Source organism: Halichoerus grypus, chromosome 12, assembly GCF_964656455.1.
Source record: "Halichoerus grypus chromosome 12, mHalGry1.hap1.1, whole genome shotgun sequence".
Lineage (NCBI taxonomy): Eukaryota > Metazoa > Chordata > Mammalia > Carnivora > Phocidae > Halichoerus > Halichoerus grypus.
The window spans coordinates 78,335,822-78,360,017 of NC_135723.1; the positions used below are offsets into that span (position 1 = coordinate 78,335,822).

General features: G+C 36.1%; 1 protein-coding gene across 4 annotated transcripts in view; it reads left to right on the forward strand.

Moving 5' to 3' along the window:
• The window catches only part of PTPRZ1 (protein tyrosine phosphatase receptor type Z1), a 166,167-nt gene that overhangs the window by 123,878 nt on the left and 18,093 nt on the right, over positions 1-24,196 (forward strand). For 2 of the 4 annotated variants that reach the window (XM_036122344.2, XM_036122347.2), the window contains exons 13-20: positions 3,861-4,005; positions 11,580-11,671; positions 14,839-14,924; positions 17,624-17,644; positions 17,815-17,911; positions 21,167-21,249; positions 22,573-22,707; positions 23,514-23,648. In XM_036122344.2, the coding sequence (XP_035978237.1) occupies positions 3,861-4,005; positions 11,580-11,671; positions 14,839-14,924; positions 17,624-17,644; positions 17,815-17,911; positions 21,167-21,249; positions 22,573-22,707; positions 23,514-23,648 (794 nt within the window). The remainder of the gene's footprint in view (positions 1-3,860; positions 4,006-11,579; positions 11,672-14,838; positions 14,925-17,623; positions 17,645-17,814; positions 17,912-21,166; positions 21,250-22,572; positions 22,708-23,513; positions 23,649-24,196) is intronic. The other 2 variants (XM_036122345.2, XM_036122348.2) reach the window with 1 other exon arrangement.

Below are 24,196 nucleotides of genomic sequence, written 5' to 3' on the forward strand. Positions count from 1 at the left end.
TTACAAAAAGTTCTATTGCTGAGTTTTGAGAGTTAATGGTAAGATTTGTTTTGTTTTGTTTTAAAGAAGCTTTTAATTTTTTTAAGTTGTCTTTGTTTGATTACCTTAATGTTGCCTAAAGAGGGCAGTGTGAACTAACAAGACACATTCTACTTTGTACTTGTGGTTATACACCTTTTTAAGAAGTTAGATAATGGTCATTAATATGCAGAGTATGTATAGGTATTGTATGACAAGATGTAAAACACTAGAACATTTTCTGTAGACATGCATTTCATTTGTTAATGTATTTTATGCAAATTAGTTTATTGGCCAGATGTTTCTTCAAGTAGATTACTTGCAACATATATAATACAGATGTTTGCTTTAAATGCCAGTGGGGAGAAAAGGGAAATTCAGTACCATTAGGCATATGAAATACTAGATAATTTCATTGCCTTGATCATAAGAATTTTATAATTTGCTTTTATTAAATTTTAAGGCATTTTTTTTTTGAAATTAACAATGATAATATTTAAATGTTAACGTAGTAAGTCAAAAGGTAGGTTAAGGTAACAGCTTGCAATCTTATTGCATAAAAGCAGATATTTATAAGCCAGATCATAGATACCAGTCTCATCAGGGTATTTTTTCTCTTTGTTATTTCCATCCTTTGAATTAGTTGTATATTTTTCCTTCAGTCAGTGCAGCAGCAATTAAAAGTTTGTACATTTTGATAGAGAAGTTTTTCTACATTCTGACTTGATACCTATTTAACATTCGCATTCCAGTTTAAACAAACTCTGATATGTGAGAATGAATAATGAATCCGCAGGTCACTATATTCATTAGTGTTGCCATGTATATGAATTGTTATCTGGCTTCAATTAAATTTCAGGGTTTTTTTTATTTTTATTAGATTTATTTTAAAGACATATCAGGAATTCATCCCTTTTTTTTCTATCTTACTAGGTAGTGACATTATCAGCATGTTCTTGCCAGATTATGCTCTTATGGGGAAACTATATATATATTGCAAAATGCCAAATCTAGAATTATGAATTAAAACTTAGCAATTTCTTATCATTGCACTAATTTGATTAATTATTAAGAGTATGTTCTCCCACTCAGAGGAGAAAACAGTAGGAATATAACTTCCAATATCATCAGGTAACGTAATTAATGGAGTAACTAAGATCAAACAAGATTAGGGAAGAATTCTTGCCTGCTTTTAAAACTGTATCTACAAAAAATCATATGTACTCTGTCTTACAAAGTAATTGAATATGGCTCTTTATCAAATGCATACAGACTAATTCTGAAACTTATTATTTTATTATGTACTTCTAGAATGTAGAATAATTTATAAGACATGTTCCCTAAAACAAAATAGATAAGGCAAAATTAGTATCTGCAATTTATGAATGCATAAACTGAGACCCAGAGATACTAAATTACTTGATTCAGGTCAGGTAGGGAGTCAACACAAAACTGAGGCTGGAATCATGTGTTATTGGTGTCTGTCTCTTGGAGACTATGCTTTCATTATTGAGGACAATAAAATATACATAATGCTTAATTTGTAATACCAAAAGTATACTGTTTTATTCTAAAAATGTATTTTCAAGTATTAATCTTAACTTTGTCTACTGATCATCTATTGGTAGATTCTTGTCTTATTTAAGTAGCTCATATACACTACTGGACCATATTGAAATAGATATTTTAGTCTCAACTAATGAATATAAAGATCAATACAACTGGTTGTTCCCCATTACAGTATGTAAAGCAACCAGTTGATTGTCTGTACTTCCTTTTTTTATAAATATATTTTTTTGAATTTGGGGGGGATATTTTATTCATTTATTTATTTATTTATTTATTTATTTATTTATTTATTTACTTTTTAAGGTAATCTCTGCACCCAACCTGGGGCTTCAACTCATGACCCCGACATCAAGAGTTGCATACTCTACTGACTGAGCCAGACAGGGGCCCCTGATTATCTATACTTTCATGTGGTATCTCGTCTTGAATAAAATACCTGGGTTTCATAATATGTGATTACCATGGATTTATCATTCTAACTCCTCAACGAAAACGTTTATTTTAAAATCAGACCCCACAGAGAACTTATGAGTAAAATCTGTATTACAAGATTATATATGTGTGCATGTGTGTATAGTGTGTGTGATATGTATGGTAATTTGTTACGTGCTTTATGTGTTATATATCTTATATATATGATCAGACATATCTCATATATATGTATGCAATACATATATATAAATGAGATATGTATGTATCTACATACATACATATATATACATATACACCTATATACATATTTGTATAAATATTTGTGGTCACTGAAGACTGGTATTATTATATAAGCTCACTTTGTATATAAATTAATGTACATTATTGGTTTTCAGACATGAATGTGGATCAAAATCACCTGGAAGACTTGTTAAAACACAGATTGCTAGGCCTTACCTACAGAGTTTCTGTTCAGCAGCTTTGTGATGGTTGGCATGGGGCCCAAAACTGGCATTTCTAACAAGTTCCAGGCTATGCCAATGCTGATATTCTGGGAACGATATTTCAAGAGTGACTGATACAGATAATGATATTAACCACCATTTGTAATTTCTAGGTACTCGGGACTTTTCTAAGTGGATTACTTCATTGTTTAGCCACAAAATTTCCATTTAGGTAACAATCGTTTTAATAGACAAAATGTGGACTTAAGTTCTCTGCCGTTAGATATACTTACTTTAGGGCTGCATTTATGAATTTGTTACTCTCAAATGTATTCTTCAATCTTGAAATTAAACCGATTTCCCTTTGTGTCCTATCACTAAAGTAAGATGCTTGGTATATAAAGCACCTAATGTGCCGGGAGTCTAGAACACAGTGTAGACTCTCATGGGAGAACTTGGATGTAGTTCTTCCAGAATTTCTGCAGGCACACACTAAGAGCTCTTACTTTGGCAGAGCAGTTCTGATGTCCAGTTGGGTTGGTTCCCCAATGCACACACTTCAAAGGAGAAGGGAAGCATTGTGACCGGCCCCAGATACCCTGAAGTTCTGAGACTCTTTTGAGCAACTTGGAAGAATGGCGCCAGTTGCAATGATTTTGAAAGTGCTAAGGTGATAATGCACCTAACTAGTGACAAAAATAGTCACTTGCCATCTTTCAAAATTAATCCAAAGACAGAAGTTAAACTTCTCCATAATTTACACTTGCATATTTGAAAAGAATTCCTTCGATCTATGTATTCCTTCAGTTCGCATGCAATAGTATTTTTATTTTTGGTAGAGAAAAATAGTTGATAAGAAGGGCATTCAAAGTAACACTTTAAAAGCAACCTACATTTAAATTTTTAATAGTTTTCTGGGTTGAATGGTTATCCTAATGTAAGAAGGGTTATCCTAACCTTCCCTCTTTATGGAATTTTTAATTGCTCCTAGCTACTTATTTAATTGCAGAATTAGAAACATCTTATTAAAATTAAGTTTGGAAAATCAAGATTATATATGGTACAGTAAGTAGCATTGTTTTTCCTGATCATTTTATTTAAAAACTGGGTAGTTTTTTTATTTTAATACCTCTGTTTTCCTTTTAGCAAGCTTTTCAAGGCAGTGTTATGCTCATTTCTTGCCACAACACCTGTACTGATCTCTGCTCGGATAGCCTGCCTTACTTTTTAAACTTTGTTTTACTTAAATTGGCTTGTAATCGTAGACATTCTTTGTATCATAGATTTGAAATTGTAAAGGTAAGCACCGGCAATGAAGGTTGCACTTACTCGGTTGAAAAATGTTGTGACTTATTCTTAAGCTTAAATATCAACTCTCTCAATTTTCTCCGACTACAGAGGCCAGTAATAGTAGCCATGAGTCTCGTATTGGTCTAGCTGAGGGGTTGGAATCCGAGAAGAAGGCAGTTATACCCCTCGTGATCGTGTCAGCCCTGACTTTTATCTGTCTAGTGGTTCTTGTGGGTATTCTCATCTACTGGAGGTAAGTTGAGTGCTTGTTTTAGACGTGTGTTTCATAAAGCTTAGATTCTGCCTGTTATTTACCTGAAAGCTCTTCAAAGCGTATTCAAAATTCGTTTTACTTGAGAGCTACCATTAATTTAGCCATAAATAAGGTGATTTTGTAAATCCAAAGACATAACAATACAAGATTTGATTGTTCTTCATACTTCAATGAAACAATTAAAGTTAAAATGGAGGAATTCCGGCTTCAGTTAATATTTAATACAGTATTTTGACAGCGTACTTTGATATTAATCTCATTAACATTCAAACATTATCATAGCATTTAACGTAAATCTAAGCTTCTCAGCTTAAACGCTCCAGCTGTTACAATTTCAAAAGTTACTGTTTCGGAAAACATAATTTTTGATATAGTAAAAACAGAGTTTATTTGTAATAGTGGATTTTATACAAGCTGCACATCGACGGCATACTGATAACAAAAAAAAATAACCCATACATAAGTGTAAAAATCAAGCAATTAAAATGTGGATATGATGAGGAAATAAAGTTGATGACTTATTAAGATGCATAGGACTTTAAAATTAATTATAATTTGCCTTGAGGATGAAATATAGCTTTGCTGTCATCAATAGCCTATTAAGACTTTTAAAGGACAAAGAAAATTGCATCCATCCTAAGCTTCCTGTCCCATAGCAAGCAGAACACACTGCAAATTAGGGAGTTTACTGGGGAAACAATGTAAGTCAGTATAACTATTATAACTGTATCTAGGAAAACAAAAACTTTATGACGATATAAGAAATCATAGCTTAGTAATTTCTTCCTTTGTTTTAAAAGAGAATTTTGTTCAGAAGCTTTATAATTAATTCCTTTTTTTAAGCAACATCTTCCTATAAGTTCATATGACCACTCTTTATGTGTTATCTTAAAGTATATTCTCTCAGTTTACTCAAAAATATTTATCATGTTTATGGACTATTTCCCATGTGTGTAGTACTATGTTGACTACTATGGAAAATATCAAAAAAGAATGAATGAATGAATGAGTGAGTGAGTGAACAAATGAATGAAGTCACGATGGCTGAGAAATTTATGCTTATTGAGAATTTCCCATGAAAAATTTATAACATACTATATAAAAGTTTACATATGACAACAGAAATCGCTAATGGTAACAGGGTCAGAGAACAAGGGATCTTGATAGGCCAAGATGACAGAGTAAGTGTAAGATGTAGGGCTTAGCTGGATAAGATTCAGAAAGTGGAGATAAAGGAGACCAGAGACCAGCCTTCCAGGCAGGGACACAGCAGGCGGGAAGAATGGGAAGCAGGGGGCAGCTGGGTGTGTCTGAGACAGTGAGGTCTGGAGCCCACAGTTGCATGTTTGGACATTGGTTGACTAAGGTAGAATGTTTTCATGACAAGCTGTGTTTCATATCCGACTGCTTTTACAGAAAAGAGTAAACCGCAGAGGACAGAGAGCAGATCATACTTTTGTTATCATACATGAGCTGGGTGTCTGTTTTGTCCATAACACGATGCAAACAAAGCTGCTTTCTTCACTGATTCCTTTAATTGCCAATGACTTTTTTACAGAAGATTCCATGCTCAGCAGAGTAGCATGAACCCAGTACACAACCCATAAATGTTTGCTCAACAAGAATTCATATTGAGGGGCGCCTGGGTAGCTCAGTTTGTTGAGCGACTGCCTTCGGCTCAGGTCATGATCCTGGAGTCCCCAGGATCGAGTCCCGCATCGGGCTCCCTGCTCAGTAGGGAGTCTGCTTCTCCCTCTGACCCTCCCCCCTCTCATGTGCTCTCTTTCTCTTTCTCATTCTCTCTCTCAAATAAATAAATAAAATCTTAAAAAAAAAAAAAAAAAGAATTCATATTGCTTTTCTCCCTACTCCCCCTGGGTTTGTTGGCCAAACTTTTTACCAACATTGATTTTGTGTTTGTTCAGATTCCTGGTTTCTAATCTGATTTTCCCTGCCAAACCAATTTTTGAAATTAATTGGAATTAGAGTTAATTTTTTAAAAATAAGATGGAAAATAAACCCAAATTGTACTTCATAAAAAATGGTGTTAGAATAAATTTCCAATAACAATGTCAGATGGTTTACAGTTATAATATTGAAATAATTAGAATGAGAATTTTAATCTTTTTTACTTAATATTTCAAGTTTATTTTTTGCAAATTTGGAAGTGTCTTATTTAATATGATTTGATATTTCATGGAAAATTAAAATCTGTAATGGTTTTTATTTTTTTATTTTTTAAAAGATTTTATTTATTTATTGGAGAGAGAGAGAATGAGAGAGAGAGAGCATGAGAAGGGGGAGGGTGAGAGGGAGAAGCAGATTCTCCGCTGAGCAGGGAGACTGATGCAGGACTCGATCCTGGGACTCCAGGATCATGACCTGAGCCAAAGGCAGTCGCTTAACCAACCAAGAGCCACCCAGGCGCCCCTGTAATGGTTTTTATATTCTATTAATAATGGGTCATCTCACCTGTAAAATGTGCAGAAAAAAGATAGAAATTACCAGTTGAAAAATATTAAGTTGACCTTCACCAACAAGATGTTTCTCTTTTCCTCACAAATAACACTTTGTGTACCTTGAATTCAGAGTGCATTAGCTTAAAATATGAGTACTCTGATGATTTTATGTATGTATTTTATATCTGTCTATCGAACAGTCTGATAAAATCTGTCACTCTTTTACTTACCCATTTAAAATTTAACATATCTGTCCTTCTCACATCCATTTGAAATTAATTCACTTCAAAATGTAACTTTTTAGATCAGTAATACCCCAGGGGTATTAGTTGGTGACAGAAAATGACAATGTTAGTGCATTCTTCAAGGTTTTTGTGAGATATTCAAATTCTGGTGTAGACCCATATGATTTCACTAGCCAGGATGAAAACCTTTTAGACCTTTGTGGAAAGAACAGCCTGTGGAAAGATTCAAAAACAGAATGGCATACCCACAAAAGTCCTAATAGTAACGCAGTCCTTATGAGTTTTTCCAAGCTGATATATTTAAATGTTTTTCTAACCTAATTTCTTAGGAGAAAAAAATAATTGTAAAGTGATATAATGAGTCATTTCTTTTGTCTCTTACCTAACTCAAGGTGGTCCCCTAGGTTTTGGGTAAACCTTGAGAGAAAGCATGTTGTAGCAGGAAATCAGAACAAATTAGGGGTGATAAAATCTGGGTCCCTTTCCCAGCTCTGCCTGGCATTTGTTCTATGGTCTTGGGCATGTCACTTAGCCATCTTTTCCTCACTCTACCATTTCGGGGGAGGGTTCACTAGATCATCTCTAAGATTGCAGTCAGACCTTCTTTAGGGTTTCTGTGATGAATGCGGCATAATTTTTGAATATGGTTATATTTGTATAAGGATCCAAAAAATGGAATAATAATTACACATTTCTAGCTTTTAATTCTAAATACTTAGTGTGATGAAAAGGTGTAAATCAAATAATCAGATTAACATTGATTGATAGGACCTATGTCTACAAGTTTAAAACAGTCATCACTTTTTTCATCATGGCTGAGTGATAATTAGCAAGAGACATAGTTATCAACACTTAGCACATAGACGTGAAGACATTCACTGCTTATACAGAACAGATGGACTATAGATACTGAATCTTGTCATACATTAAATAATATGCCTTGAAATTATTTTCCAGATGTTTTAAGGCAGAATTTACATGAGCCAAATCGTAAGTTTCTAAGTTGCAAAATGACTTCAATATGGAAGATTTTCAAAAAAGTTCTTTTTAAAGAAGACAAAGGGCAAACTTTTGAGAGCTTTTTTAAGAGTTGAAACCTGAAAAACACCAAAGGTATAATCAACAAAATAGCACTCCATCAAAAGCAGTATAGAAAAGAACTTTACATAGACAGTTGTTTTGGCTTTGGGGAGTGGGAAGAAAAGCAATATGAGTTTTCTCTTGATCTTACGTTCAAATTTATGAGTCACTAAGGATAAGCCACCAACCCAGAATGGAGGCTTCCCAGTACCATTCTGCCTCTAGTAGAATGTCACTTCCTAGGTAAAACTGCCCTATAAAATATACTGAGCAATATATTATTACTTTCATCAAGAATTGATCCCACGCTATTTTAACTTTTCCCACTTGCAAGTTTTTTGGTATGATTTTATAACATTCTTTTGTTGCTTGTTAATACAAGTAATGCTATTGGACCACTTATTTGCTAGACCAACAAATATTTGCTTACATAACTAAAAAGAGTAGAGTTCGTATTTACCCAGATCCTACAGTGAATATTAAACATACTAAACCCTAATACCAATAAGTTTTAATTTACCTTTTTCTGTTCCGTGAGGTGCTGCCTTCTTCCCATTTTCTTAGACCCATCCTCTCTCTACCCATCCATCCATCCATCCATCTTTTACTCTAGATATATATATTTCACCTCTCCCTCCCAAATGTTTTGAGATTTTAAGTTATCCCATTTGGGGCTCAGGTAGGCAAGAAGTCTAGGATGCAGCTGAATAACCTATGGTTAGTGGAATTTAGTTACTCCTGGAAATCCATCTAATCATTCAACATTTAACACCTATTGTATTCTTGGCACTACATTCAGAGTTGGGTTTATATAAATCAAAAGACATTTAAAAATGTAATGAGAATATAGGCACAAAACAAATATATTGCAAAATAATAACCCTAACTAACAATTAATAAAAAAAATATTTAAAATTATGTAGAATAGAGTTCAGGAAGTGAAGGTCATCCTTGGATTAATTAACCATATATTTCAAAACAGTCTTTGTAAAGGCATGGAAGTTTGTGTTGGGTGGGGGTGCAGTGAAAAGAGAGAAACTAGAATGCTAGAGGCTACTTAGGAATGAGAGGCTTTATCACAGAGAAGATACCTCCGACCTGTCTTTAAGGAGGATAGTGTTTGCCTGGCATATTCATAAGTGAGGCATTTTGGTCAGGAGAACCATGATTAAAGCAGGGAGGAGAAATAGTGAGTGAGGACGGGACAAGGCATGTTCAGTGATCTGCAACTTGTTTGTATTATTGGAGTATAAACTTCAAGGAGAAAGTCAAAACAGGTGAGGGCCGTAGCTAGGTAGCATTTAAGTACTGGAAGATCTTGGGTACCAGTATCTAAAAATCGGTCAAGTACAGAAATTGAGCCGATATATCAATGTAACAGGGAGATCACATTTTTGGCTTGATAGCAAAAAAATATCAACAGTAAGAAGCATAACAGTGTAACGAAAAGGCCTCCTCTTTGGGTACCACTTAGAGGTACTTAGAATGAGTTTTCAGTTGGTATGAGAAAGAAATATCTAGCAACTAAGGATGATTCATAAAGGAATGAGGTCCTTGTCACCGGAGACAATCTTTATATGTCAGAGAGATTCTTTATCTGTTGCAATCTTGCACTAGGTCCCTTAAGACATTTTACAACTTTAAGATTCATTGAAAAATAAACAGAAACACTTTTACCAGTTTGTGTAACCACATTTTAGAGGAATCAAAGAGATTTAACTGTGATTTTAAAAGAAGTAGCAAGCCCAGTGTTTTCCTATCCATGTGGCAGGACCTGCTACATCTGCGTTTGCACAAATAAACCAAACTCCCCCGGTAGTTTCTGCTCCAGTCCGGTTTCAGTTGTGCTCAAATGTAGACTCTCAGTTGGGTGGTTTCTTTATCATGAGACCTGTGGCCCTCAGCCCTCCCCTCATTCATAGTCTGCTGTACTCTTTCCGCTTTCCAGGATGTGGACCTAGCTCAGGTCGCTCTGACGCTTGATTCCATATCCATTCATCTTCCTCCTACACCACCTGTTCTCTCTTGAAGACATTCTTGTGTTCTCTTGATTATCTGTGTCCTCTTATCAAAGGCTTATATGATCACAGCAGAGGGTTGATCTTCACTATGCACATCATTGCTTTTGGATTTTTTTTCTTTTTTTTTTTGCTTGTGACATTAAGGTTACAAATAAACTATATAATTTTATACTACTCATACTTACAGCAGTGAATTCCTTGAACAAATATTTTGGGGCCCCTACCACTGCTCTTTGCACTGAGGACTAACACTGTGTTTAGACAAAGCCCCTTGCCTTCGTGGGGCTTAGATTCTGATGAGGGCAACTAAAACCATGTAAGACAAATATATAAGTAAAGAATTTCGGAAAGTGGTAAGTGACACAAAGCTGACAAAAGGGAGTATAATAGTGACTTGGTGGGATGAGCTAGTACTTTTAGCAACGTGATCAGGGAAGGACTGCCACAGGAAGTGGCATTTGAGCCAGTGCAAAAATGATGGGAAAGAAGCAGGTGGCCAGAAGGAATGTCAAGAGCCAAAGCCCCAAGTTGAACTGATGGGGCCTCTTGGAAGGAGGAACAGAAGACCAGCGTGGGCCTGAGCTTAGTAGTAGGGGATCCTAGGAGAGGACACCCCTGATGTAGGTGGGGGACCAGGTCATGGAGGGTCTTATAGCCCTTGCTGAAATAATTGAATATCATTCTCATTCCATGGGGAGGCCACTGAAGAATTTTATGCAGCGAACTGTTTACTGAAGGAATTTTACAATTGAGGTGTGTCCTATAAGAACAAATGTTATGTTAAAGCTCATTAGAATAAGTATCTTGTAGCTTGAATCTTAAATTGAAAATGAGATTGGCATTTTTACCCAAACAGATATTTTTATTTAAGCCTAACCGCTCATGAATAAAATTTCAAATAAATTAAATGACCCACATCAAAGAGTGTCATTAGCAGTTTTAATTATCTAAATTTTTTTAATTAAGTATGGTTTGCATTAGTTTAAAGCAGCAGTTGGTTCTTTGCTCTTCTCAATAGTTTGTGGTGTGCTCTTACCAGATGTTACTCTTATTATCTGAATGAAAATAGATTCAGGTGACATTGTAGGTCATAGCTGTCATTGATTCCAAATATATTCATTCTCAAAACCCTCATCAACAAGACTAGCATCTGTTGGAAAGAAAATCACGCCTGGTCTTGGTTATATGCTCATTATTTCCTCACTTCGTTCTGTCATTACTGCATTATCATACTCAGGATAAAGCTGTCTTCCTTTTTCATCAAAATATTACCACTGTGGAATTACATTTCTACATAGTCGTAGCTACCTTTTGCTAGCATATGCTGAATATGCTCAGAAAGGTATGGTCACTTAAATATTGAGTGAAAAGAGCTTTGGACATGATTTTTTCCACTCCGGTCCAGGCCAAGGTGGCAGGACACACTGGTATATGGCAACAGTGGGAGAGTAACTAGGGCACTGAAGTGTCCTTATCGCGGCAAAATCCTGTCGGGTACCAATCAGCTACAACTTCAAATGCCATCTCTGTTTTCAGCGTGTCCGATATCTCCTCACTCGGATGCATCTGGCGCATGTAGAACTGAGATCCATTTGGAGGCCATAAAATTCTTTAATACTTCATGTTTTATAAAATAGATATAGCTTTCCATTTATGTTTTAATTCTGGAGATTTCTGTCATAATTTGCAAGCAGCTCAGAAGTAGTCTTATGGCAGCTAGTAAATAAATTGCTTTCTTTTCTTTCCAGGAAATGCTTCCAGACTGCACACTTTTATTTAGAGGACAGTACCTCCCCTCGAGTAATATCCACACCTCCAACACCTGTCTTTCCAATTTCAGGTAATAGCTTAAGGTGTGACCAGGAGTTTTGTCCTTACTGGAGTACTTTGCAAATGGCTCTAATGGATATGAGTAAATACTTCAGTTGCCCAAAATATTTATTACTGCCATGTATCAGGCACCAAGGTTTCTATCTTATTCTCATTAATTTTGAACATTCTTAACCACATAGATGATATGGCAAAATAACTCATAATATTCAGGTATAGTCTGTTAACATAACATAGCAATAAAATATTAGTTAAGAATAAGGCTGACCTTCAGCCATTTCCAATACTTTAATAGAAACCTGAACCACAGAAGTCAGACTAAACCAAGGCAGTAAGGCTGGATAGGACAAAATAACAAAGAGAAGCATAATGCTTAGTTTCTTTCTGATCATCTGAATTTATGTGAGAAAAGCTTCCTTAGCTACAGTAGGGGGGAAAAAAAATATAAAATGGTGGGAGTAGAAGAAAAACATGAGCACACAAAGAATGTGTAATTGCCTGAAATACTTAAAGTCACAATGTCAAACAGTTTGAAGACGGTCTATTTTTAGCAGAACTTACCTGGTTAACAATATTCAAGAATTAGCCAGGGTCATTTTGACTGAGACATCCATTGACCCTCGAGTGCACACTGTAAGATCACAGACATTTACTTGATTAACATTTTATAACATTTCAGAATGAAAAGTGGTAACAAAAAAGGAATTGCCCAGAATATGTGAACCATGGAAGAAGCTCTGGAGGATAGAGGATAAAACAAAGACACAGAGAACCACCGAACCAGGGAAAACAGAAGGAAAAATTCATCAATGTGGTTCTTTTAAAGAGGCCTCTTTTTAAATTGACTGATACTCTATATGTTATTGTTAGAGGCCCAAATTCCACAAGATGTTATCTCCTCAAATCTCATGATTTAAAAAACATTAAAAAAAAAAGAGAGAGAGAAGCATTTTCTGTGTAATTTTCAGGGGGCATAGGAATTAAAAGTGTTTGGCTTTTTCCTCTTTTATCCACTCTGAGTCTTTAGCCACCACTTACTTCTGTTTTTCTAGATAATTTTAAAACTCTGTACCTTTATTTTAGTACAGCACACTTTCTCATTAACATATTCAGAATTCTGACATTGGCAGCTCTCAGGTGTCTGTTACATTTTGATTCCCTTCCCTTTCATACCTTGTGTACAGACGCCCTCAGCATGGGTAAGCAAATTAACATGATATTGCCCCAAGTCCCATATCATTTATTATTATTATTTTTTATTGTTAGAAAATTTTAATAGCCTATCCTTATAATAAAAACATACAAAACCTTAAAGGCAGAAGAAAATCAGTTAAATAATCCCAAATCAGGACGTTGTCCAGGAACTCCAGAATCCCCTGTTCTACTTCTCAGAAGAGTTGTGATCAAGGGCATTTCCTCATTTCACCTGCACTCCAGATCACCCAGATACCTGCCTTTCCATGTAGAATCAGAAATTAGAAAGATATGTTAGTCTCACTTACTTGCAGACCAGTTCGTGAAAGAAATGACCAAAACACATGACTGTAAATAAAAAGTAGTCAGTTTGGTTGTGAAAAGAGGTTATCTGTGCAGGATAACATCTATGGGTTTGAAGGACCCTCAGGAGAAGAGCCAATGGTTTAGATGTGACAAGTTATTTCTGTTTTCTTGTCTAATTATAAAAGCTACTTCCAGGCAAGATCCTTCTGCAGATGTGAAGGCAGAATTACACCTTTGTCTAGTGTTTCTCAAGCTTAACTGGCTAATTCAATTTTAGTATTCAGGTACACTCATCTAAGAGAGAGAACAGATGGATTCTACTTTTTAAAAAAATCAACAAATTCTTGGTAACTGAAGCTTAAAAATATTAAATGGCCTAGATGCTGAACATCTGTTGATGTAAATAAGTGTTTCTAGTGAAATGTGTTTGATGTTTCCTTGTCAGAGAAATCACTTGTGAAATTGCATACTGTGAACTAGTAATATGTTTAATCTAAGAAAGTCTTTCCGGGGGGGTGGGGGAGAAAAAACAGCCAGTTAAAATAATTTGGCCCCTTCACAATTAATTAACAGATCCAATGACTTTGTTTACATAGCGTATTTTCAAGTTAGAGTTCTTGAAATTTTACATATTAAAAGTCCCAAAGGTTTTTGACATTATCCTTAATGAATAGTCTGCATATCAATGTTTTCTGTTATTTATGGAGAGAAGGAAAAAATGTTTTCAAATGTAAACATCTGACTAACCGTAAAACATTAAGCTATGTAATTTTATAAAACTGAAATTACACATATATTATGTTTAGTTCATGGTAAAATTGAAAATATTTCTGCATTTTTTTAAAGATTTATTTATTTGAGAGAGAGAGAGAGAGAGTGAGCACGAGAGGGGGGAGGGTCAGAGGGAGAAGCAGACTCCCCACCGAGCGGGGAGCCCGATGCGGGACTCAATCCCAGGACTCCAGGATCATGACCTAAGCCGAAGGCAGCCGCCCAACCAACTGAGCCACCCAGGCACCCTCCCTCTGCATTTTTTTTTTTACCCAGAAATCACATTCATGTGAAATGTGTTAACGTAAATGCAACTCCTACTCGTGTTAAAGAAAGTTACCCATAAAAAGATGCAGTCCATTGATAAGACGTGAGGCTTTGGTGGTATTCATTATTTAACTTTAAAAATTAATTCTTGGGCACCTGGGTGGCTCAGTTGGTTGAGCGACTGCCTTTGGCTCAGGTCATGATCCTGGAGTGCCGGGATTGAGTCCCGCATCGGGCTCCCTGCTGAACAGGGAGCCTGCTTCTCCCTCTGACCCTCCCCCCTCTCATGCTCTCTCTATCTCATTCTCTCTCTCAAATAAATAAATAAAATCTTTGGGAAAAAAAAAAAAACCTTAAAAAAATAAAAATTAATTCTTGTTTCTCTAGAGTATGAATGGAAAAGAGATTCATGATCAAATCAGAATTATAAAATGCAAGTTATGATTGATAGTAAATTTGGAGAAAATTGATCATTTTGCTTAGTGTTTCATTGGAAGCTGCAATTCCCTTGGGGTTGTAGGAATAATTGAACTTTGAAGTTGTTTGAGAAGAAGGCACTTTATAAATCTTTATAAGTGAGAGGGATATTCCTTTCTGTTGAATTATCCTTTCCGAACTAATTTTTTTTTATTTACTTAGATGATGTTGGAGCAATTCCAATAAAGCACTTTCCAAAGCATGTTGCAGACTTACATGCAAGTAATGGGTTTACTGAAGAATTTGAGGTATGATTTTAATATGCCTATTTGAAATAATATGGAAAATAGTAAATTTAAAAGATTCAGCAGTAGGCTATTTCTTGACCTAAAGACATTGAAACCATTTTCACTTCTAGGAAGAATATTAGTTCTGTAATCACTTATGTGTTTAGATGTGTTATGGTTACCATATAATTTAGAAAATTGGTTTTCCATTTTAAAAGCCAAGTTGTCCTCATAGGAAAAAAACATTGTTAATTTTCTCCCATAAAGTACAGAATTCCAGTATTCTTCTTTTAATCTGAATTAGTAACACTGATTCCTTTTAATTTTCTAAATTATATAAATTATACTAAACTACTAAATTTCGTGATTTTCAACCGAAGTACATATAAACTCTTACTTGTTAAGTATTACATCAGTGTAAATGCAGAAGCATTTATTATACAAGGTCTAATAAATATTATACGAGGTAAAGTCCTATCTTCTCCTCAAGAAAATATGCGTTTCTAAAAAACATTTGAACTGCACAATCAGTAAAAATTTTTCTAGTAATATTCCATAAAATAATCTTGGTTAGAAGAGGCAGAGAAATTTGCTGCAAATTTACCATGGCCCACTAAACTCTCAGTTAAGCAGACTTAAGTCCAGAGTTAACAATGACAACCACAAAAAAATAAAGTTACCATTATTGAGCACTCCCTAATATGCTGTTCGTCGCACTAAATGCTTCTACATTCAATCTTCACCCAACTCTGGAAGTTATTTGATTTTTATCTCTATTCGTATTACTGATAAAGTCCACATCCCTAGAAGTCAGTTAACAACTTATAAATGGTAGCGCTGGGACACTTATCTCGATGAGCATTGAGTGATGTGTAGAATTATTGAATCATTATACTGTACACTACAACTAATATAACACTGCATGTTAATTATACTTCAATTTAAATAAACAACTAATTAATTTTAAAAAAAATAGCAGGGCTGGGATTCAAACCTAGGTCTGTGATTTTCAAACATAATACTTTCCATTCCAGCAAGCAAGAGATCTTTAGCCTCCCCTCTAGCCCCTCCCCTCTAGGAAACATCACTTTGCTTTTCTGTCTCCACCCTCAACCCAGAACTGCTCTATGGATCTCCCTCTTTGAAGCACTTTGAGCACTGATCCTGATCAGAGGGTGTCCCACTCTCCTCCTTGTACCCAGCACCTGCTTCCCAGGAGTCACATCAGCCAAGATATGTTTAGGGAAGGAAAATGCCATAAATCAGAAAGCTTTAAGAAATCAAAAGAAATAGAAGTGAAATGTGATACATTTTCACTAAATTAAAAATAACAGAAGCCAATTCATTTAATCTTAAAAGAAATCTGAGTCGTTGAAATAGAAAGCAACAAGAGGTAATGACTAAGTAAAGTGGAATAATATAAAGAATTACATATTTAAAACATCAAATTATTTTTTCTTACCATAATGGAGATTAGAGGGTGGGTGGTGCTGTGTTAACTCACAGAAACTATTAGGCTCACAGCAAACAAAATCGTGATTGAAAGAGGGAGAGTGTGTCAAGGATGGGTCTCATTTTCCAAATGTTAAAAGCCACAAGGAAAAATAGACGATTTATAAGAAAAGTTGCTGATAGCACATGCACAAAGGCAGAATCATAGTTTTAACAACTATAAAATCATTTTCAATATTATTAAGCAGCTCATAATAATTAAATTAATAAAATAACCTCACATTTTTACTTAAAAGTGTATTCTTAATTCCATTGCTTTTAACTCACAGTCTGATTCAAGAAAACGTTTCATTAACTTAATAATTAGCTTAATAACTAATAATGCTATGCCTTTTAAGTGGTTCATAATATTAAATTGTGTTTAAATCTAGAGTCAGAATGGCTTACTGCAAAAGAGGCCTTAAAAGCTTCTCTGTAGGGAGGCTGGGCCATTTGCTGATGAGTCAGATTCACATTTGGGTTGTATACTTTCTCAAAAATTATAAAGCTTTCATGTTATTATCTTAATACTAAATAATTGTGAGTTCCTACCTAATGTATTTAGATGGAAAAAACATCTCTAAAAAGGATTTTAATTCATTTTAAAAGATAATTGGCAGAAATAATTTCTCTGTACCCATCAAGGTTTAAATTAAAAAGAGGTCTACTAATTAAATATGTTGAAAGTAACGCTATCTAAATGTTGTTTCAAAATGATACAGTATATGTGATAAATAAATTTAGAAGAGTTTTTAATGCTCTGACAGCCCTAAATCTGTTACAAACCACCTAATAGGAAGCTGTTTACTCTTTAAAATTACTCTAAATAAATAAAAAATGTGTCACTAATTCAGAGTTTCAAATAGTGCTATAGTGGTCAAATAAAATTATATTTGGATATTAGCAAATCTGACTAATGCAACAAAATGTGTCATCAAATATAGGGTTTTTCTCATCTGCATTTTTTATATTCATATTATTATACCACTGTCCCCTTTTAAAAGTGTTATTTTTTTTCCTTTTACATAATTTTAAGGTTCCAAATTGTTAGAAGTTTTGATTTGCATGCAACTGTTTGAAACATTCTGTTTTGTTACTATTTGACGAATGTATTTATTGCATGATCATAGTTTTCCATTGTAAACCTAATATGAACGCTTTTTTTTCTCATTTGTCGTGTGCTGTGGAATTTGATTTCTTTACTTTTTTGGCATTCATTCCCTCATTAGACACTGAAAGAGTTTTACCAGGTAAGGCATTATTTCACTGCATTTTCTCTTAGCCAAGAAATAGTTATAACATGTAAAAACAATTTTTGGGGGATAGACTAATTTGTTTGTGTTGTGATCTATGTTATATTTTTAAGGCACCTTGTTTGCAAGGATAGGTGTTCAAATGTGGTACATACATTTCTTTACAGGAAGTGCAGAGCTGTACTGTTGATTTAGGTCTTACAGCAGACAGCTCCAATCACCCGGACAATAAGCACAAGAACCGGTACATAAATATCGTTGCCTGTGAGTATATCCTTAACTCAGCCCTGGCTCTGTTAGCACTGTCATTCCTGGGCTCTTCTGTGTTGTCCTCACGTCTGACAGCAGACCTCAGTGTCGTTGTTTCAGGACCTTGGTATCAGGGAATAAGGCTTGTGTTAGCTAGCACATGGCATTATATTCCTCTAACTGAAATACAACCTGCAATTAACAATAGGTCTCCTTTAAACAAAACAAACTCAAATTGTCATCGAGGCCCTTCTTCAAGCCCCATGGGCTATAAATCTGTTCTTATGGTTTCCCTCATTATTTATATCCCCTGGCCCTATTTTCATTTGAGATCTATTTGCTTCTATGTGAATTTATGAACCAAATAGATTTTCTTTAGACTTTATTTTTCCTTCTAGCCTTTTCTTCTCTTTCTTGCCATTCTTCCTGGGGTCTTATAAAGGGCTAGTTGGATTCTTTTTATTCCTTCTTTCCCTTTATTTTCTTAGCTGTTTTTTTTTTTTCAATGAGCAGCTGTCTCTTTTGTCTAATGCAAATTTATCTGTTTTTTTCCTATGAAATTACCATCTTTCTTCCATTTTCTTCCAGCATCTCATGTTTACACATGTTTCCTCTTATTTTCCTTTATGTTCCCCTCCATCTCTAGAAATCCATCTACAACCCCTCCCCCAAAACTTACACTCCTCTCCTTCCTTACATATTCAGTGGGCCTCCCTGGATCCTATGAACACAGTATTACCAGCTTGGTTATTTAAGTTCTGGTTCCATCCTGGAAGCCAATGAAAATGAAACTGTACTCCTTTTTTTTTTTTTTTTTAAGTTTTTATGTAAATTCCAGTTAGTTAACATACAGTGTGGTATTGGTTTCAGGTGTATAATACAATATAGTGATTCAACACTTCCACACAACACCCGGTGCTCATCACAAGTGCCCTCCTTAATCCCCATCACCCATTTAACCCATCTCCCCCTCACCTTCCCTCTGGTACCATCAGTGTGTTTCCTATAGTTAAGAGTCTGTTCCTTGGTTTGTCTCTCTCTCTCTTTTCTTCCCTTTGCTCATTTGTTTTCTTTCTTATATTACACATACGAGTGAAATCATATGTATTTGTCTTTCTCTGACTGACTTATTTCACTTAGTATAATACTTTAGCTTCATCTATGTCGTTACAAATGACAAGACCTCATTCGTTTCCATAGCTGAGTAATATTCCATTGTGTGTTATGTATGTATGTATATATATACCATTTTTTTCTTTATCCATTCATCAGTCCATGAACACTTGGGTACAATTTGGCTATTGTAGATAATGCTGCTGTAAACATCAGGGTGCATGTATTCCTTTGAATTGGTATTTTTGTATTCCTTGGGTAAATAAATACCTAGTAGTACAATTGCTGGATCATAAGGTAGTTCTATTTTTAACTTTTTGAGGAAACTCCATACTATTTTCCACAGTGGTTGCACCAGTTTGCATTCCCACCAACAGTGCAAGAGGGTTCCCCTTTCTCCACATCCTCACCAACACCTGTTGTTTCTTGTGTTGTTGATTTTAACCATTCTGACAATGTGAGGTGAAATCTCGTTGTAGTTTTGATTTGCCTTTCCCTGATGATCAGTGACATTGAGCATCTTTTCATGTGTCTGTTGGCCATCTGTATGTCTTCTTTGGGAAAATGTCTGTTCACATCTTCTGCCCTTTTTTAATTGGATTATTTGGGGTTTTTTTGGTGTTGGTTGTAGTTCTTTATATGTTTTGGATACTAACCATTTTATTATCACTTTTTCTTAAATAGTTTGGATAGATGCCGCTTTCTTTCCACAGGGATGACACAAATTGTTATTAGAAGGGTTTAGTAGGACATTCTGCTTCATGTTTGTCTTCCTCACCTGAAGCAACTATCCTGGCTGCACATCAAAATTCAGCTGCTGCTTGGACAGGGTGAAGTTGTTAAACTATTCCCGCTACAAGCCAAACAGAAAACACCTACCAAGTAATTAAGAGGGGATGGAGATTAACATTTGTTGTACACCTTCTCTGTGCCTGGCTCTGTAAATACATGATTTCATTTAATCCGTGAAATGATCTGGCACATAGATAATAATAGTCCTATTGTAGAAATGAAGAAAACAACCCAGCAAATTTACCCAGTAATACCCATCTAAAAATATTAGAACCAAAATACACAAAACAATAGGTCAGCCTGGCATCAGACCCATCTTTTCGTTGCCATATACCTATTTCTGCATCCATTCCCTGCTCTTTGAGCTGCTGTTGTCCCAGAAGCAGTAATATCTCAGGATGTCTCTCCAATTGTCCTGGTTTGGACTGTATTCACTACTTCTTCTTCTCCTTCTTCTTCTTCTTCTTCTTCTTCTTCTTCTTCTTCTTCTTCTTTCTTCTTCTTTTTTTTTTGTATTCACTTTTTCATCCTTGAAAAGAATAAATAAATCCTGCCCCATGATACTACCAATTTTCCTTCTAGTAACACTTCCCTTTCTTAATGTGTCATTCTTCCAAATACATATAATTTCTCTGTAGAACTGAAATTGATCTCAAAGTCCCCATTTCAGAGTGTTTTCATTGCCGCAGTACACCATGTCTGAGTTAGCATCGTTTTCACCCCCTTTAAATAGACAGTGCCAGACCCCCGCCCTGTTCTCAGGCAGCCGTCCTCCTGCCTTGCTGTGCTCCTTGAGGTTGTCCCCTTGAATGAGCTGTTGGCTGGAACCATTCACAGAAACTTCCTAGGTCCCTTCTACTTCCCTCTCTACTTTCTCTTCCTCCACCAACCCCTTATTCAAGAGTGCATACTCTGCCATCCTTCTTTAGCTTTCTGAGACACCCCCCTCCAACCCCCTCCTCTCCCTTTCAGTGGCTCTCCACTGTTCACAGTCCCAAGATCCATCCTTAGAAACCCATCTAAGACACCAATGTCACCTTCCAATCTTTATGAAAATTCTTATCATCCCAAACCAACACAATCTCTGCCTTCAAGTCCCCCCTCATACTCTGCACCTCCCTTGACACCTGAGCATTCCTTTCTGTATATAAGTCTGTGCTCATCATCTGCATCACACAACTTGCTGAAGGCAGGAGCTCTTGTTATATTTATCTTTGTCATCTCTGTATCCCCATAAAGCCTACTAAAAGTAAATTATATTTGCACTTATTTTAATTGTATTTGATGTATTATGTAAATATAAATGACCTTTATGTTGAAAAGTAGTCCATGCTATAGTGAAATATTTTCTTTTTTTTATTACAGATGATCATAGTAGGGTTAAGCTTGCACAACTTGCTGAGAAAGATGGCAAACTGACTGATTACATCAATGCCAATTATGTTGATGTAAGCATGCTTCAACTGAAACATTTATGAAATTATATTAGACTATGAATTTATTATACCACTGTGCTGTACTTATATAGTGCTTAATACATGTTATATGATAGATAATAAAAAGTACAAATTAGCAGTAGGACATCCCATGGCTAAAGGATTTCATATTGAAAAACACTCAAGTCCTGTACTTGGTTTCTCTCCTAGGTGAGAGAGGTGATTCAGGTTGAAAATGAATGTTCAAGGTAGAATGTTTATATACATTTGGATAGGTTTATAACTCTTTAAATGTGAAGGACAGGACTCCTGCTTATTTTGAATGTCCCACAGTTCCCAGCCCAATATTGTATGGATAGCACATGATCAATAAATCCTGACGGAGAGATTCCCAAGGCAGTCCTGTGGCTACAAGGCAAACACATGATTACTAAACCAGTTATTGGCCTTATAATCTTGGCACTTCTCAGGATACCCAGCCATGTGGGACTATTAGAGATCTCCAGGGACCACAGACCACTGACTAATTGACTGGTTTTTCACTGTGGTCAGTTGAATGTCAGTGGAGCTCAGTTCTTTTCCTGACACTGACCTTGCAGTCTAGCTGCCTTCAGGTTTAGGCCGTGTGGAACAGTTAATTCAGAGAAGTGAGCACCACGTATAAAGATATAGTGAATTTGGTATAGGCAGCCACTTCATGCTTCCAGAGGAGGCAAAGTGTATGTCACATCCAACAAAGGCTTTTTTCATGGGCTTTGGAGTTAGAACTGGTTTTGAATCCCAGCTCTGTCCCTGGGTGGCCAGGCAAGCTTGGAAAGCCACTTAACTCCCCTGAGCTTCTCCCCATCTCCAGATCAAGGATGATGCTTCCATTTTGCAAGGATTCGGGCAAATGTTTGCAAAGCATCCTGGGTAAGAGTGGGTGCTCAGGGAAGGAGAGCTAGTAGTGATTAACACTGCTCCGTATCACCAAGGAGAGGGGATTTCCCAACTGTTGTAGACAGCTGAGCCCCAATGCCTCAAAGACATTTCAGAGCAGCACAATTAAAGACCAGCAGAGTAAATAGACTTAGATTAAATGTATTTGGACTAAGGGTGCAGGAAATAGTGTCTGTACCTAAGCAAAGAGAACTTTTTTTTTTTTTTACAAAGATCATAGTTAAAGAATTGCTGCCTTTGCTAGTACTATCAAGTTTCTCCACCATTGCAGGATTATTTTTTATGGTTTTTCTTCTACAGAAAAAATGCACTGACCTTAAAAACTTACATATTGAACAGTAAAAATGGCATAGAATCAGTAATGTAGGAAAAAATATTTGTCATTTGTTTCTTTAGGGCTACAACAGACCAAAAGCTTACATTGCTGCCCAAGGCCCACTGAAATCCACAGCCGAAGATTTCTGGAGAATGATATGGGAGCATAACGTAGAAGTTATCGTCATGATAACAAACCTCGTGGAGAAAGGAAGGGTATGTAGGTAATCCATTATCTCATCCCCCAACTAGTAATCAGAAGTGCTTTAAGTTGCTTTTAATAGAGTCAACATTAGGAAGCAGCAGAAGTTAAGAAGGTTAATCAGGATTCCTTTCTAGTAAGTATGACAGCTAAAAGGAAACTTAACATTGTAGGTCAGAGTTTCACTATAAATCAAGCTATCTGCTATTTATTTTTTTAAATATTTATTTATTCTTAGAGAGAAAGAGAGAGAGTGCACAGGGGGAAGGTCAAAGGGAGAGGGGGAGAGAGAGAGAATCCTCAAGCAGACTCCCCACTGACCGTGGACCCAGATGCAGGGCCTGATCCCAGGACCCTGCCATCATGACCTGAGCCAAAATCCAGAGTCGAACAATTAACTGACTGAGCCACCCAGGCCTCCCCAAGCTGTCTGCTATTTAAATGCATTCTTCATACAGTGAGAAAAAGTAATGAGCCCCTTTGCAATGGGGCTCATTGCAAAGCAGTGCAGAGTGAAATAGATTTTAATTCACTGGAGCTGGATTCTAGTCCTGCTTTGTAGTGATTCAGTACATCTGGCCTCCCTTTCCTCATCTGAAAGGGGAAGTTTGGACCAGATCCTTTCAAGTCTTTCAGCTCTGTAATTCTATCCCTGGTCTCCTCTAAAAACTACTCACAATCACATAGAAAGAAAGAAAATGTTTGGAAGAATGAGAGAGTTCATTCCTGCCCCGGTGTTAGACCTCTGCTGATTTCAGGGAGAACTCTTATATCGAGCCTTTGAAATATGGAAATAGCATCTTTACTTTCTCTTTGGCAGAGAAAATGTGACCAGTACTGGCCTGCTGATGGTAGTGAAGAGTACGGGAACTTCCTGGTCACTCAGAAGAGTGTTCAAATGCTTGCCTATTATACTGTGAGGAGTTTTACTTTAAGAAATACAAAGATGAAAAAGGTGAGTCCACAAATGAAGGACATCATCAATTGAGTAATACATCTGGTCTTTTTTTAAGTGAGGGGGTGATACAACCAAAGCAGGCTGAAAAGATACAGAATTAAAGGCATTGAGAGTTCTTACGACAACCATGCCTCATTCCCAAACGCTTCTGCTAAGTCTCTGACTGTCAGCGCTGGCTTAGGAGCCAGATTGGTCTTGGTGCCATCCACATGGTGGATGTGATGCTCAAATGAAAGTTCCTGCCCCATGTGATAACTGAGCGTCCAACTAAAAATAGTGGAGATTGAAATAAGGAAGGAAAAAAAAACAATGATGTATAAATCAGGGTTCTCCAGAGAAACATTGTGTGTGTGATTGAGAATGAGAGAGAGAGAGATTTTTTTTTTTAATTTTATTTATTTATTTTATTTGAGAGGGAGAGAGAGTGTGTGTGTGAGTGGCAGGAGCGGAAGAGGGAGAAAATCCCAAGCAGACTCTGCTGAGCGTGGAGCTGGGCTCGACTTGGGGCTCGATCCCACGACCCTCAGATCATGACCTGAGCCAAA